This window comes from Ochotona princeps, chromosome 17 (assembly GCF_030435755.1).
Source record: "Ochotona princeps isolate mOchPri1 chromosome 17, mOchPri1.hap1, whole genome shotgun sequence".
Lineage (NCBI taxonomy): Eukaryota > Metazoa > Chordata > Mammalia > Lagomorpha > Ochotonidae > Ochotona > Ochotona princeps.
In genome coordinates this window covers 54,395,187-54,411,893 of record NC_080848.1, presented here as the reverse complement: position 1 = coordinate 54,411,893, position 16,707 = coordinate 54,395,187, and the positions used below count along the sequence as shown (strand labels likewise).

General features: G+C 57.8%; 1 protein-coding gene across 4 annotated transcripts; it reads left to right on the top strand.

Annotated features, from left to right (window-relative positions):
* The first annotated feature begins 362 nt into the window (after positions 1-362).
* On the top strand, positions 363-16,612 carry CAMTA2 (calmodulin binding transcription activator 2). 4 transcript variants are annotated; one of them, XM_058676388.1, is made up of 22 exons: positions 363-456; positions 1,737-1,831; positions 2,023-2,126; positions 2,986-3,053; positions 3,136-3,271; positions 3,791-3,877; positions 4,109-4,262; positions 5,575-5,709; positions 6,220-7,172; positions 7,859-7,985; positions 10,662-10,796; positions 12,318-12,433; positions 13,004-13,188; positions 13,449-13,527; positions 13,659-13,881; positions 14,060-14,364; positions 15,191-15,387; positions 15,479-15,662; positions 15,798-15,869; positions 16,116-16,288; positions 16,381-16,455; positions 16,534-16,612. In XM_058676388.1, the coding sequence occupies exons 2-22, from the start codon at positions 1,801-1,803 to the stop codon at positions 16,595-16,597; spliced, it is 3,603 nt and encodes a 1,200-aa protein (XP_058532371.1). In that variant the 5' UTR covers positions 363-456; positions 1,737-1,800; the 3' UTR covers positions 16,598-16,612. The 4 variants fall into 4 exon arrangements, with proteins under 4 accessions (XP_058532371.1, XP_058532369.1, XP_058532372.1 ...); XM_058676386.1 differs by lacking the exon at positions 363-456 and adding an exon at positions 543-1,083; XM_058676387.1 differs by lacking the exon at positions 363-456 and adding an exon at positions 544-1,083 and having other exon boundaries at positions 3,806-3,877.
* The last annotated feature ends 95 nt before the right edge of the window (positions 16,613-16,707 follow it).

Here is a 16,707-nt window from a genome sequence, read left to right as displayed (position 1 = left end):
AAAGAGCAAGCACATGGAGCCGGCGTGGCCTCTCTGTGAAGCGCGGGTCAAGGGTCAAGGGGCGGGGGGCAAGGGCACTGGCGCCTTTCCTCGAGGACCTGGGTCTCACAGCCCGAGGGGCTCGGTCACCTCTCCCCGACCTCCACTCCTCGCCAGCCCCTGGGGTCCAGCACGGGACCGCCGCTCCCTCCCTTCTCCCGGACCCCGGAATCCGTCCCCGCCCCCGCGCTGGCCGCTGATGGGACGCCCCGGCGGCCGGTCCCTCGGCCCTGCGCCCTGCGCCCCACCCCGCGCCCCTCGTGCGCTGACCCCAGGTTCCCTTCCCGATCCCAGTCCCTTAATTGGGAGGCTCCGCCCCGTGCGCAGTGACGTGGCACGCCGCTGTCAGCCGGAGCTGGGGGGGGTCGGTGTGGGGTAGAATGGCCGCTGCCGCCGTCACCCGCGGGACCCCGGGAGGTAAGAGCCAGGGCTCCCCGCCCGCCTCTCGGCCCCGCGCCAGGGGGCGCAGCTCCTCCTGCTCCCGACGCGGAGCGCCGCGCCCGGGACCACCGTCCTCCTCCCCGCTTCCGTCCTCCTCCCCCGCGCCAGGGGGCGCCGCTCGCCGCAGGGCCCCGCGGCGGACCTGCGCCTGCCGGGGAGCGTCCCGGGGACCTCCGCACCCCGCACTCAGACTGTGCCTGACCCGCAGCGCGCCCGCGGACTCTGCTCCGCGACGTCCCCACAACATCCTCTAAGCCGCCGCAGGACCCTCCTACCTCCGAGGTTCCCCCGGGGACCACCGCCCCGCCTTAGGGGCTGCCCCGAGCGCCGGGTGTCAGAGCCCAGCGCCGCCCCCGGATCCGCAGCCCGGGACCCGCTCCCTCTCCGCACCCTGGCTGGCTGCCTAGTCGGGACTGCGCACCTGCGCCCTGGGGCGGAGTCCTTCCCCCAGCCCCAGCTTCCCTGCACACAGCCGCGCGGGGCCGGCCTCCTCCCCCTCTGCATCCCGGACACCTGGCGAGCCTGCGCCCAGAGCCTCCTCCAGCTCGCGTCTGTTCCCCCTGGAGGGCGGGGGCCCAGGCTGGAGCCAGCGCGGTAGATGGGGTGGGGAGGCCTGGAGGCCAGGGGAGGCAGAGGTGCTGGGGGAAATGGGGGCTCTGGGGAGGCGGAGCGTGGATAGGCCCTACAGTCAGTCTCGGCCGGAGGTGGAGGTTGTCCTGGGGGTGTCTAACCCAGATTCTTTCGGGCTCCACCAAACTAGAGGAGAGAGAGAAGCTTGGGGCCAGTGATCAGCTCTGCCCTTCCCCTTGGAAAAATCAAATAGAGAAGAAACTCAGGGCGTGCCTTCGGAGGCCTAGCTTGGCCGGTCTCGGATCTTCTGCCCTCCCCCTCAGCGTCCAGGCCCTCTAGCCTAGGACCGGATGCCCCAAGTCCCTCCTCCCAGGGCTGACCCCACAGTCGCTCCAGTGGCGGCAAGAGCCCTGGCTGTCAGGGCCCCTGAGGCCCCAGCCCTGGCACAGCCTTCTCCCCACCCCCACCCTCCCCCAGTTCTTCCTCATCACTCTGTTCTGTCCTGTCTCCTACTCAAGCTGGTTCACTTCCATTCGCTGCTGCGCTGTCACACAGTCCAGCTCTTTCCTCTCTCCTCCCCCCCTCATCTTTCCCAGCCTATCTGCACCCATCCCCCTCCTCCTGCTCCTCATCCTGAATTAATGATGTAGGGGCTTCTTGCCATGTCCTGTTATCTCCCTTCCCAGCACAGACTCCCCCTCCCCCCGGCCCCTCAGGCCGGGGGTGACCTTGCCCCCTGGAGCCCTCACCATGAATACCAAGGACACCACGGAGGTTGCTGGTGAGTTCAGGGACCCGGGTCCCCAGCTTAGGGGTGTGGGCACAGCCTCCTGTTTCCCCTACACTGGGGAGCTCTGCTCTCCTCATCCCCCCCAAGAGGACTCTGGGGAACGCTTGCCCCTTTTGCTGGGCTGCACCTCACAGGGATGCTGGCGGGGAGCCCACAAAGCCCTCCCTTCTAATTCCCTCCAGAGAACAGCCACCACCTAAAGATCTTTCTGCCCAAGAAGCTGCTGGAGTGTCTTCCTCGCTGCCCGCTGCTGCCTCCAGAGCGGCTACGATGGAATACAAATGAGGTTTTCCTTTTCCCCGGAGTCTGGGAGTTGGGGTTTCAGCAAAGCCTGGCGGGCTGGAGGCACTGTTCCCACTCCCGCAGTATCAATGACGAGACGGATTTCCCACACGTGCTGTGGTTTATCCAACACCCCAGAGCCCAGGCTTTCCAGCACCCTGGAGAGCATGATCCTTGTGTGAAGCTCCTTTGTAGCTTAGGTGCAGTTGTTGTCGATAGTTATTGATTTCTGTTAGAACTGTCCGGAAGGGGGATGCGTGTGTATGTGACTGTTGTAAGTGTTGTAGAAGCTTCAAGAAGCTCCCATGGAGCCTCAGGGAAGGGACCTGGTACACATGGCCAGGATCTGCAGACACAGGAGGTGTGCACGTGGCACGTCAGCCTCATAGGACACGAACAGGCCAGAAGAGGTTGTTCACAAAGGAGCCAGCAGATGCTTCTGGCAAGGGATGCTAGGTGCAGTGTGGCTCAATACTGAGTAAGATGGTCTGATTCCTTGTTTGGGGAAAAAAAATCTTGAAGTGTGGAATTCCCATGCATGTCAAACTATTGATTTTTTTTTTTTGGTCTGGAAGGGTCACAAAGTTGGGATTGGGGGAGAGTAAAATGGTGCACAGTGTGTCAAGTGGGGTCTGGGGAGGTGATGATGAAAAGCTTGGATCTGGTCCCAAGGTAGAGGCTCCACTTGTGAGAAGGGCAGGAGAGAAGGTTCAGTTTTACCTGGGGTGGGACCCAGAATGCTGAGGAAAGCAGAGACCCCCTCTGGGTACAGGATGTATCCTGCCACAGCTCAGCAGCAAGCGAAGCTCCCGGCAGGTGACCAGGAGGAGGGGGTGTGGGTCTCAGCGCCTCCTCTCCTGCAGGAGATCGCGTCCTACCTGATCACCTTCGAGAAGCATGATGAGTGGCTGTCCTGCGCCCCAAAGACACGGTGAGAAGGCACTCGGAGGTGAGGAGGGGCAGGGGCCCTGGTCTCTCTTCACACACCCAGAGGCCAACACTCCCCTTCCCAGGCCTCAGAATGGCTCCATCATCCTCTACAATCGCAAGAAGGTCAAGTATCGCAAGGACGGTTACCTGTGGAAGAAACGAAAGGATGGGAAGACCACCCGAGAGGACCACATGAAGCTGAAGGTCCAGGGCATGGAGGTAAGGGAGTCAGGCCCCTAGCTCATCTGCACCCTTGACTGTACCCCCAACTGTGCCATGGCTTGGCAGCGGCCACCACCACTGCCCTCCCCCCTCTGCCACTCTTCCCTTCTCACTTGGATCAGCGACTGACAGTTTAGTCCGTTCTCTGCCTCCATCTTCTTTCACTGTCCAGTACACTGAGGCCCGGTCCCTCGCTTCTCTGGCATTTCCTTTAGGCTCCAAGCAGTAATACCCTCAGCACAGTTTCTCTGCCATAAATCATGGCTCGTCTCAGACGCATTCTTGCTGTGCCCTCAGACTTGTAGACAGTCCCACTTCTCAAAGCTGGAGTCCAAACGGTGGGCCCAGCTCCCCCGTAGCCCCCTGTTTCTCCCCCTCATGGATGACTTGGGCAGCAGGGATTTGAAAGGGGATGGGGAGAAGCTTGAAGAGGAACTGGTGGAAAGATTGGGATTCCTGCAAAGGGGCTGAACAGAGGAAGAGTTGGGGAGCAGACTAGCCCTCCCCCCACCCCAGCCTGTCTCCTGGCAGTGTCTCTATGGCTGCTACGTTCACTCTTCCATCGTCCCCACATTCCATCGACGTTGCTACTGGCTGCTCCAGGTAAGGCCCGAAGAGTCCAGGGAACCCCACTCCTGCCTGGGTCTCTGAGGGACATGGGGTCTAAAAGCATGGGGGGAAGGATGACTAAGTTCCCAGCGGGGGAGGGTCCTGGCATGAGACAAAAAAGTGTTAGTGATGAAGAGAGCCGGAACTGGGGTGGTGGGCTGGGAGATGTCCGGAGGAAGGTGGGCCTCCGGGTCTCAGGACCCCCCGGTGCTCTCGCCCGCCCAGAACCCCGACATCGTCCTTGTGCACTACCTGAACGTCCCGGCCCTGGAGGACTGCGGGAAGGGCTGCAGCCCCATCTTCTGTTCCATCAGCAGCGACCGGCGAGAATGGCTGAAGTGGTCCCGGGAGGAGCTGTTGGGACAGCTGAAGCCCATGTGTAAGGTGGCAAGGCTAGGATAGAGCTCCAAGGGCAAAGCAGGAATGGGGACTTGTCAGAGGGCTCAGGGCTCTGTGCCTGGAAGCGTGGGGGGTGACTATTTCCCTCCAGGGAGAGTTGGTGCTTTCCCATGCGGGTGCTAGCATGTTGGTGCTAAGTGCTATGATATAGAGAAGGGACTGAGGGATAGCTGGCAGTTTTGTGAGCAATCTTTTTTTTTTTTTTTTCTTTTTAAGATTTATTTATGGGCCTAGTGTGGTAGCCTAGTGGCTAAAGTCCTTGCCTGTCATACGCCAGGTTCTAATCCCGGCAGCCCCGCTTTCCACCCTGCTCCCTGCCTGTGGCCTGGGAAAGCAGTTGAGGACAGCCTGAAGCCTTGGGACCCTGCACTTGTGTGGCAGACCTAGAGGAGGTTCCCGGCTCCTAGCTTCAGATCGGCTCAGCTCCAGCTGTTGCAGCCACTTGGGGAATGGATTATCAGATGGAAGATCTTCCTCTCTGTATATCTGACTTTCTAATAAAAATGTGTTAGGAGGGCCCGGCGGCGTAGCCTAGCGGCTAAAGTCCTCGCCTTGAACATCCCGGGATGCCATATGGGCGCCGGTTCTAATCCCGGCAGCTCCACTTCCCATCCAGCTCCCTGCTTGTGGCCTGGGAAAGCAGTTGAGGATGGCCCAATGCATTGGGACCCTGCACCCGCATGGGAGACCCGGAAGAGCTCCTGGTTCCCGGCTTCGGATCGGCGCAGCACCGGCAGTCACTTAGGGAGTGAATCATCGGATGGAAGATCTTCCTCTCTGTCTCTCCTCCTCTCTGTATATCTGGCTTTGTAATAAAATAAATAAATCTTTAAAAAAAAATGTGTTAGGAATGCAGAGCTGCAAAGACACAGAGGGAGGAAGAGACAGAGATCTCCAGGTTGCTGGTTCACTCCCCAAATGACTGTAACAACTGGGTCTGGGCCAGGCTGAAGGCAGGAGCCAGGAAGTCCATCCGGGTCTCCTGTGTGAGCGGCAGGGGCCCAAGCTCTTTGGCCAACCTGTACTGCCTTCTCAGGCACATCAGTAGGAAGTCAAGTCAGAAATGGAGCTGCTGGGACTCTATTTGGTGTTCACAGGAGATGCTGGCATTGGAGGTGAAGCCTTAACCCACTGTGCCACCATGCTGGTCCTGCCTGAGCAGTCTTGAGGTTGCTGGCCTCTGTTTACCTGACCAGAGGTTCTGGAGCAAGTCAGGTGCTTGGAGCAGCTATCCAGGTTTTGGGGTCTGTGTGTGGGGGTTCCCACAGCACTTCCCTCTAACTCTTCTCCAGTTCATGGCATCAAGTGGAGCTGTGGGAATGGAACAGAGGAGTTCTCTGTAGAACAGTTGGTGCAGCAGATCTTGGATACCCACCCAACCAAGCCTGCACCCCGAACCCATGCCTGTCTCTGCAGTGGGGGCCTTGGTGAGTGACCCCTTAACCCTACCATGCCAAGTTGTCTTCCTGTGCAGCCATAATGTTCTTACTCCAGCCAGGGGATATCTGACTTGATCTGTCCTTCTGGGATTTGCATGCTGATTTACAAGTCCTTTGCATGTCCCAGAAAGACAAATCAGATGAACAGAGGCCTTTCCATCTGGGCACACACTGGTTCCAGCTGGGCTTTTTGACCTTTACCCATTCCTGTCCTTTAGCCCACTCTTGGCTTCATTTTCCATCTTTTTTTGTGCCTTTTCTTATGTCTGCTCCTGCCTCCCCTAGCCCTCCATCCTCCCCTGCACTGTTCAACCTGTCCTGTTTTGAGGGGGAAGGAGGGTGGTGAGGGAGGGCATTTCTGATGCCTCCCAGTGGCCTTAATCAGTACTACACCTCTGGCCTACAGGAGAGTCCCAGGAAATACTTTGTAAAGGCTTCCAGGAAAGAAGGGCTGGAGAATCTGCAAGGGTGTTATCTCTTCTCCCCTTTTCCCTCCAGGTTCTGGGAGCCTTACCCACAAATGCAGCAGCACGAAACACCGCATCATCTCTCCCAAAGTGGAACCCCGAGCTTTAACCCTGACCTCCATCCCCCACCCCCACCCTCCTGAGCCTCCTCCACTGATAGCTCCACTTCCCCCAGAGCTCCCCAAAGCACATACCTCCCCATCTTCATCTTCCTCCTCTTCCACCTCCTCCTCCTCCTCCTCAGGCTTTGCAGAACCCCTAGAAGTCAGACCCAGCCCTCCCACCTCTAGAGGGGGTTCATCCAGGGGAGGCACTGCCATCCTCCTCCTGACGGGACTGGAGCAGCGCGCCGGGGGCTTGACGCCCACCAGGCACTTAGCTTCCCAGGCTGATCCTAGGCCTCCCGTGAGCTTGGCTGTGGTTGTGGGCTCTGAGCCTACTGCCCCTCCAGATCCCCCCAGCCCTGCCTTTGATCCTGATCGTTTTCTTAACAGCCCCCAGAGGGGCCAGACGTATGGGGGAGGGCAGGGGGTGAGCCCAGATTTCCCCGAGGCAGAGGCTGCCCATACCCCCTGTCCTGCCCTGGAGCCTGCTGCTGCCCTGGAGCCCCAGGCAGCTGCTCGGGGTCCCCCTCCACAGTCAGGAGCTGGTGGAAGAAGAGGAAACTGCTTCTTCATCCAAGATGATGACAGTGGAGAGGAGCTCAAGGGCCAGGGGCCAGCTCCACCTGTACCTTCACCACCTCCTTCATCCCCACCCTCACCTGCGCCCTTGGAGCCAGCAGGCAGGGGAGCGAGAGGGGAGGCCTTGTTTGGAGGACCTGGCACGGCCAGCGAACTGGAGCCTTTCGGTCTTTCATCATTCCCAGACCTTATGGGAGAACTCATCAGTGATGAAGCTCCAAGTGTCCCTGCCCCAGCCCCCCAGCTGTGCCCTGCGCTTAGCACCATCACAGACTTTTCCCCCGAGTGGTCCTACCCAGAGGTGAGCCTCAGACATGTCTCCTCCCTTGTCCCATCTCATTGTTTTCAAACTTCTTCAGAACACATTGTGTGACCTCTCATTCCTTGGACCATGGCCTAGCTGCCTGGCTTCTCAGTTCTCTATCCAGGCTGTTGTGCTGAAAAGCATTGTGTCTTTCCTGTTTATCCTCACCAACCAACCTTTCTTCCTTTCCTCGCCCTTCTACATGTTAGTGTGGTGTAGCTTCTTCAGGAGGCAGAGCCCTCATTCCCTTGGCGACTGTTTTCAGGGGGAGGGACCTGGGACTGTTGTACTGGAGGAGAGCCCTGGCAGGTGTGATAACAGCCTTGGCAGTGAAGTGAGGTTCTGTCTGATGTCAGCTCTGAGAGGGAGAGGAGGAAGTGCAGTGCGGGTGAGTGAACCCCAGAGCAGGACTTCCTCCTGAGAACAGTCTCCTGGAGCCCTTGGAGGAGGCTCTGCGTTCTTCCCCTATTTCTGGCAGATTCCAAAGATTCTGTAAAGAGATCAGGTCACCCTGGAAGGCTGGGGAGGAGGGAGGTCAGGGAATCTTGATTCGTCCCTGTGCCCGTGACTCTAGTGCAGGGCCTGACATGCGGGTGGATACTAAGGGTCCAAGCAAGTGAGTGAATGGCCGTGTGCAAGAGCGCCCCCGCCCAGCCACGCGGTGGTCGGCCCTGTCTCTGCAGGGTGGGGTCAAGGTGCTCATCACGGGTCCCTGGACAGAGGCCGCCGAGCATTACTCCTGTGTCTTCGACCACATCGCTGTGCCAGCCTCCCTCGTCCAGCCTGGTGTCTTACGCTGCTACTGTCCTGGTATGGGGATTGGGAGTGGCAGGGGGTGGCATTGCATGTGGATAGTGAAGAAGGATTGGGGACTTCCAGACTCCTGGGTCGCACTGAGCACTACTGAAGGGTGGTCCTGAGGTTGGCCACAACCTCCCCCAGCAGGCAGAACGGTCTGAGCTTAGGCGTCAGGAAATCTGGGTTCTGGTTCAAGAAGCAGTGACCTCAGCTAGTTCTCTTCCCCTTTTGGGTTCTTGGCCTCCCCTCCTACAGGCAGGAACTTGGCCAACACCTGTCCAGGTTCTCTGGCTTAGCTAGAGCCAGTCTCTGATTCCCACTGGGGAGATGAGAAGGGGGCAATTGTTGGTCTCCTCTGACCAGTCTTGGTTCTGAAGGACATTGGCTTCTGGACCTGCAATGCACAATATGGGAACCTCAAAACACAGGCTCCTACTTATGCAAAATTAACTGAAATTGAAATAAAACTGAACACTTCCCCAGACATACTGACCACATTCCCAGGGCTTGATTAGCACGCGTGACCAGTCCTGCCCTTTTAGATGACCAACTGTAGAACATTCCTGTCATTGCATAAACCTCTGTTAGGCAGTGCTGTTCTAGACTTTGTTGCCAAGGTTCCTCTCTGCCCTACTGCCACCAACCTCACCCGCTGCCCTGCTGTCAGTAGTCTGCTTACTGTTGGGGGGGAGGGTCCAAAGGACCACCTGAGTGACAGGTGGTCACCGTGAGTCTGTTCTAACCGACACACAGAAGGAAAGGGGAAGTAAGAGTGGGGGACAGTGTCCACCCCAGTCCTGGGGTCAGAGCCTGGCTCTGTCCTGAGTCACAGACACTGAGACCTGAGACACAACCTGCTTCCCTGCCTCCTCTTTCCTTAGGGTTTAGGTTGTTGTTGTTTTAAGATTTATTTATTTTTCTTTTCTTTTCTTTTTTTGAAAGATTTATTTTATTTTTATTACAAAGTCAGATACACAGAGAGGAGGAGAGATAGAGAGGAAGTGGAGCTGCTGGGATTAGAACCGGCGCCCATATGGGATCCCGGCGCATTCAAGGCGAGAACTTTAGCCACGAGGCCACGCTGCCGGACCCTATTTATTTTTTCTTGGAAAGGCAGATTCACAGAGAGATAGATCTGTCTGCTGGTTTATTCCCCAAGTGACCGTAATTGCAGGAGCTGAACCAATCTAAAGCCAGGAGCCAGGAGCTTCTTCTGGGTCTCCTACATGGATGCAGGGTCCCAAGGCTGTGGGCCATCCTCTGCTGCTTTCCCAGGCCACAGGCAGGGAGCTGGATGGGAAGTGGAACAGCTGGAACAAGCACCAGTGCCCATATGGGATCCCAGTGCGTGCAAGGCTAAGCTTTAGTCACTAGGCCATCACACCAGGCCCAACATTTGTTTTTGTTTGAAGGGCAGAGTTACAGAGGGGGAAGAGATAGAACTTCTGTCTGCTTGTTCACTCCCCAAATGGCCACAATGGCCAGACCTGGTTCAGTCTAAAGCCACGACCCAAGAGCCTCTGGGTGTCCCACATGGGTACAGGGGCACAGCATGTACTTTCCTCTGCTGTTCTCCCAGGCTAGTATCAGTGAGCTGTATCAGAAATAGAGCAGCCAGAAGTCAAACTTGTGCACAAACAGGATGCTGGTGCTGCAAGCAGGGGCTTACCTTGCTATGCCACTACACTGGCCCCAGTTCCCCTTTCAAAATTAGTTAGAGGGTTAGGACCTTTGGCCTCTGAACAAACAGTTTTATTCCTCATAAAACTGTTGCTATGTGTAGGTGTCTCTTGATCCTCCACGTGAAAACCTTGTTGCTTGGTAACATTCTTTTTTTCCAGCAATGTTTTTTTTTATTATTATTATTACTTACATTGCATTATGTGACACAGTTTTATAGATACTGGGATTCCCCCCACCCCTTCCCAAACCCTCCCCCCATGGTGGGTTCCTCCACCTTGCTGCATTACCACAGTTCAAGTTCACATGAGATTCTTTCATTGCAAGCATATAGCTTGGTAACATTCTTAACACAGGTCTAGTACCCAGGGGATTCTGTGGAGCCTAGTAGGTGTGACTTTTTTTTTTAGGTTGAGTTTTACATTTATTTATTTTTGGCGATGGATTTCCAATTATTTTTTTAACTTCTGTATTAAGTTTCTTTTTTTAATTTTAGTTCTTTTTATTATTATTATTATCATTATTACTATCTTATACTACAGTTCCATAGACCCTGGGATCTCCATTATCCCCTCCCCAACCCTCTCCCCCCTGAGTTCCCCTATATTATTACTATAGTATAGCTCTTCATGAACAGTCACATGTCCATCATTGTGAGCACGGACAATGGCAGAGTCCAGCATCCTATTGTCAAGACATAGTTAATGGTTTCATTGGGAGTCCATCTTTGGTCTGGAAGTAGAGATGTATCCTCACATTGTATCCTCACATCTGGATATGACAGTCTCCATTACACAGTTACTATACATCCCCTTAAATGAAAAGCCACAATACAAAATCAACTCGGAAAGAAAAAAGAAATTAGGTATGATATTCTTGAACAAACGGACCCCCTTTCCAGCTAGAGTCAGCACCACAGAGTGGTGGGGAAGTGACTGTGGCTGTGACCCGGGTGGTCAGAGAAGGAGCCAGGGAGGTAGCTGCTCTGGCTGACCCTCCTCTCCCCAGCCCACGAGGTAGGGCTGGTGTCTTTGCAGGTGGCAGGGCGGGAGGGACCCCTTTCTGCTTCTGTGCTGTTTGAATACCGAGCCCGCCGATTCCTGTCTCTGCCTAGTACCCAGCTTGACTGGCTGTCCCTGGATGGTAAGTGCACAGCCCTTTGACCCCAAGGGTCAGGCCCCTTTGGTGTGACATGCTCAGACTGCTCAGGCAACGAGCCACCACCCTCCCCCAGCCCCCGGTCCGTTTCACTACTGCATTTTCATCATCTGTTTCATCAGCAGGTTCCCTTCACCTCCTCTTCCTCATATTTTCTCAGAGCCCTCTTTATCTCAGTTCTATGGGATCTAGACAGGGAAGGCCATCAGGTCAGGGTGTAAGGTTCTGTCGTTGCTGCCCCTGATAATCAAGACACTGTGGAAATGAGAGAAAAACACAACATAGGAATTGGAAATTTCATGTGACTGTTTGAACAGCATCCACGCGAATACCACGCTGCCCATTCTTATGCAGAAGCATACATGGAAAGTGGGCTACTGCTCTGTCCCTTTCCTGTGGCTCTGAGAACTGTACCTGCCGCTTTCTCAAGGCTTGCTGCCTTCGCTCTCCTCCCACATGTCCTGTGGTTCTGCGCAGCCTCAGTTCTGCTGTCATGTGTTAGTCGGCCTCTGTCTCCCCGTCTCCATCATCCCTGCTTGTCTCTCTCTGCGAGGGCCCTCATCCCTGCTTTGGCTTCCTTCTTGGAGAGTGGCCTCTGTCCCAGCCACTCCTGCCTGGTGGCCTCGGGCTGTTGTCCGTCTTTCCCAGCCCTGCCTCATCGTCTCTGTCTGCCCGTGCGTCCCCATGTTTTTGTGGAGTGGCATTTTACCTCACCTATTCCTGCTCGTCCCCTTATTGCTCCTTGGGTTCTTCCCTCTCCTCTCCGTGCCCTCACCATTTTCTATCCTGGTATCCCAGCACATCCCTAGCCTTCACTTGGAATCTCTATGCCGGTTTCCCCTGCCTCTCACTCCCTCCTGCCTCCCCACCTGTCCTTGCCTGAGCTTAGGAAGGGCCAAGATATAGCTTGGGGATGGATGGGGGGCAGTACATGCATGTGTGTTTGTGTATGGCATGGGGTGGGAGGAGGAACAGACAAGGCTATTCATCTCTGTCACCTTCCTTCCCCTGCCATCCTCTCTGTGGACAGCTGCAGGGGGCCGGGAGGAGGGGGTGGTGCTTTCCAAATCCCAGTCCCTGAGCTCTTTTGGGCGGTGGTTAGCGGAGACGAGGGACCCTGGAGTTCTTCAGCTCCAGCATGGGTGATAAAGGTAGCGTCTGGGGCCAGAACGGAGGGAATGTTTCACCTGTAGAAGGCTGGGGTGGGAGGTGGGCATGAAGGGTGTGATTGGGGGAGGCAGGGGCCTGAATGGACTTGGGGGCATGCCTACCCATCCGTATCTTGAAGGAAATGGCTGGGTCTAGGTCCATGGGACATGTTAGCAGCCTTGTTTAAGGACTGAGTCCTGGTGGGCTTTGCTTAGATGAGCAAGTAAAGGGGCTATCATATGGGGCAGAATATGATCCTTTGTCCTCACCTCCCAGCTCTTGGGGACAGGCTGTCTTGGTGTTCAGAACATCCCCCAGACCCTGCCCGCTCAGCCTGCCGTACTCATTTCCCCTCAGACAACCAGTTCCGGATGTCCATACTGGAGCGGCTGGAGCAGATGGAGAAGCGGATGGCAGAGATTGCGGCAGCTGGGCAGACACCTTGCCAGGGTCCCGAGGTTCCTACCATCCAGGTATTTCCACAAGGAGGGAGGGTCGCCTAAACAACATAGCGCTAGAGTGTGCCTGTCCTCACTCCCCAGCTGGGCCTCCTCCCTCCCTCTGACATCATCTTGCTCCCACCCCCATCCTGTGGCAAGAGAGGCTATTTTGGGCACCCTCTTGGCATGACAGGCTTCAGACTATTTCTGGTCTGAAGCAGGGTGGAGGTGAAGGAGCCCGTGGGGGGTGGGGAGGGCGAGTTGGGGCTCAGAGCTCCGTGGGCCCTGAGTTCCTATGGGAGAAGGCTGGGAAAGACCCTGGCTTCTGTGGGGAACAAGCCACATGTGGTTATGGCTGTCATCTGAGCTGATGTGAAGGCACAGTGAGGGCAAGGGTGTGCAAAACCCAGCTGGACCCCCCACCAGGAACCAGAACTGGGGGAATTGGTGGGCTGTAAAAGCTCTGGGTGATGGGAATCGGAGGGGAGTGGCAATGGGAGAAGGGGACAGAACAAGAAGCTGGGAGGTCAGGTGCCAAAGCCATCCGAAGCCCAGGGCCCAGATATTCAGGTCTCTGTGTAAGGGTGCTGTTATATACCACAGGATGAAGGCCAAGGGCCCGGGTTCGAGGCACGTGTGGTGGTCTTGGTAGAGAGTATGATCCCACGTTCTACCTGGAGGGGTCCCGAACGTCTGGCCCATGGAAGCCCCTTCCGGGGCATGAGCCTTCTGCACCTTGCTGCTGCCCAGGGCTATGCCCGCCTCATCGAGACCCTGAGCCAGTGGCGGTGAGCAGAGGGCAGCACAGAGGGGGACAGAGGTCCCAGAGCCCTACCGTGTTGGGAGGGAGCTGGGGTCACTGTTGGTGGGGAGAGAGCTAGCACTCTAGGAAATTGGAACATGTTGACCCACGCAGCACCGGGGCCCTAAGCATTTCAACAGGCTGGCTCTGTCCACCTCACTCCTTGACACTTGCACCCCTTTACTTCTGACGCTCCTGCTTTGTCTGTCTGACTGGGCTCCACTGTCCTCCCTCCAAACCCTCCAGGAGTGTGGAGACTGGGAGCCTAGACTTGGAGCAGGAGGTTGACCCGCTCAATGTGGATCATTTCTCTTGCACCCCTCTGGTAAGGATGCTGGGCTCCCAAGTGCCTGGGGCGGGCGGGGAGTGTGTGCATTAAGGGGACCATCCTTGGAGAGAGGTGTGAGCAAACAAACGAGGTAGGCAGGGTCTGAAGACCTCCTCCTCTCCCCACAGATGTGGGCCTGCGCCCTGGGCCACCTGGAGGCTGCTGTGCTCCTCTTCCGGTGGAACCGACAAGCACTGAGCATTCCCGACTCTCTGGGCCGCCTGCCGCTGGCTGTGGCTCACTCCCGTGGCCACGTGCGTCTCGCCCGCTGCCTTGAGGAGCTGCAGAGGCAGGAGGTGTCAGTCGAGCCCCCCCTCTCCCTCTCACCACCTTCCTCGAGCTCAGACACTGGTGAGGGCTGCCCCTAGTGTCTCTGAGAGGAAGGCATGGGACAGGGGTACAGAGGGAGGCCGAATTGGGAGTGGGCAGACAGGGAGGCCACAAGAGCCAGAGTACAGTGTGCGAACAAGGTGGGGCTAGGACTGGAGGGGGCTGCCAGCACCACTGCCGCATCCCCCTTCCCTCCCAGGTCTCAGCAGTGTGTCTTCGCCCTCAGAACTGTCAGACGGCACAGTCTCCGTTACATCGGCCTATTCTAGTGCCCCAGATGGCAGTCCTCCCCCTCCTCCTCTGCCAGCCTCTGAGATTATGATGGAGGAGATGGTCCCAGGCCAGCTCTCCTCTGGTGCCCCAGAGGCCCCCCTCCTCCTCATGGACTATGAGGCCACCAACCCCAAGGGGTCCATGGTCTCCCCGCCTGCCCTCCAGCCAGCCCCAGACGACGGGGCTGCTCCAGAGGACACCGACAGTCTCCGGGCTGTGGATGTGATCCCGGTACTGCCTATGGAAATGGGACATGGAGAGCTGCAAGTGGGGTGGGTAGGGTGCAGAGCTGGGGGAGACCGGACTAGTCCATGAAGCAGAATCGGAGGCTCAGTCTCAGTCGGGGGGAGGGGGAAGAATGAGCCACTTGCTCTCGTGTTGAGACAGGCCAGGTAGCACTTGGCTTAGCTCACAGAGTCGTGAGCAGAGAGTCTAAAGTGAGTCTTCACGTGTAGTCGCATACTTTTCTGCTGGGGCCAGGGCATACACCTGCTTTGAAGAGGCTAAGTAGATCACAGGGCAAAAACTGCAGAAGGTAGGCCGTGTGGCGGTGGACAGCCAGCAGGAAGGCAGCAAGAGCAGGGACCAAAGCCTGGGGGAGCCGTTCACCAGGTGTCCTGCAGCTGGCAAGAACCACTGGGCTGGTTTTGGAAGAGCTGAAGGGAGGAGGAAGGGGGTTGTGATCATAGGACAGAGGACATGCTGGTCAGCTGGCTCAGGCAGACCCAGGTAGGGCAGTGGGAGACTGGCACGGAAAGACAGCAAATTCCTCATTTGCTCCACTCCCCAAACCCCATCTGGAGTGTGTGCTTCCTGTCCTGTGTTCTCCACAATGCAGCATGGGGGGCTAGACCCCCAAGTGGGAGCCCAGTGAGTATACACGACTGAGCCCAGGACAGGGTCAGCAGGGAGCACGGCCCCTCGGGCCTCTGTGTCTGGTGGTAAGAGAAAAGGGAGCGGGGACACAGGCAGTGGGTGGAGGTCACAGCCTGGGCAGCACAGAAACGTTGGGCAGTCGGGGTCTGCGGGTGCTCATCCGGCCTCTCCCCTTGTCCAGGTGGACATGATCTCACTGGCCAAGCAGATCATCGAAGCCACACCAGAGCGGATCAAACGCGAGGACTTCGTGGGGCTGCCTGAGGCCGGAGCCTCCAAGCGGGAGCGCACAAGGGCTGTAGGGCTCAGCGAGACCATGTCTTGGCTGGCCAGCTACCTGGAGAATGTGGACCACTTCCCCAGCTCCGCCCCTCCCAGGTGACCAGGACAAAGCCTCTAGCGACTTCCAGAGAGGAAGATGAGGAACAAGGGAGGCCCCCTGACCCCCTTCTCCCTGCCCCCCTCACAGTGAGCTGCCCTTTGAGAGAGGCCGCCTGGCTGTTCACCCGGCACCTTCCTGGGCAGAATTTCTGTCAGCCTCGACCAGTGGCAAGATGGAAAGTGACTTTGCTCTGCTAACGCTGTCGGATCACGAGCAGCGGGAACTGTACGAGGCAGCCCGGGTCATCCAGACTGCCTTCCGCAAGTACAAGGTGGGGGCCAGGGATCCGGGGGCGATTTCACACAGTCTGGGTCAGAGCACTACTGGGGAAGAAGAGTGGCCAGCCAGAGTGGCCTCAACTGGGGTGAAGGGCTGGGGAGCTCAAGGTGTCCTTTCTCCTGGGCAGGGCCGGCGGCTGAAGGAGCAGCAGGAGGTGGCGGCCGCGGTGATCCAGCGCTGTTACCGCAAGTACAAGCAGGTGAGCGCCTTCTCGCTGGGCCACCAGCCGTCCCCCATGCTGCCGGGGCCTAACTGCCCTTCTCTCCCCACAAGCTGACCCGGATCGCACTTAAGGTATTAGGCATGAGATCTGGGCATGCGGTGGGTTGTCTGATGATTCAGCCTTTCCATGAGCTCAGCCTGCGGGCATCAGCCCGGGGAGAGGGGCGCCCCGGGGGCGGGGAGGGTCCCTCTCCCCCCTGGGCAGCTGCTCTTCCCCCCCCAGTTCGCGCTCTATAAGAAGATGACCCAGGCGGCCATCCTGATCCAGAGCAAGTTCCGCAGCTACTGTGAGCAGAAGCGGTTCCAGCAGAGCCGCCGGGCGGCCGTGCTCATCCAGCAGCATTACCGCTCCTACCGCCGCCGGCCCGGGCCGCCCCACCGGCCACCGGGCGCCAGGTACGGCCTCCCGCCCCGCCCGGGGCTGCGGGGCTTCCGGAGGGGCCGGGGCACGGGCGCCCCAGCGTTCTCCTTCTCTGCCCTTCTCCCAGGGGCTCCTTTCTCACCAAGAAGCAGGACCAGGCAGCCCGGAAGATCATGAGGTTCCTGCGGCGCTGCCGACACAGGTAGCCAGCGCCCGGCACCCTCGACACCCCGCGCCCGCGCAGCCTGCTTTCCGCCCCTGACTCCTGGCGTCTCTGCAGGATGAGGGAACTGAAGCAGAACCAGGAGCTGGAAGGGCTCCCCCAGCCGGGACTGGCCACCTGACGTCGCCCTTCTCAGTCTTCACAGGGAGAAGGCCTTCCAGGGCGGGCACCTCTTGGCAGCTTTCCCTGTCCCCTGGGTGGGCGCTCCTCGCAGGCCCCTGCCCCCCTCTC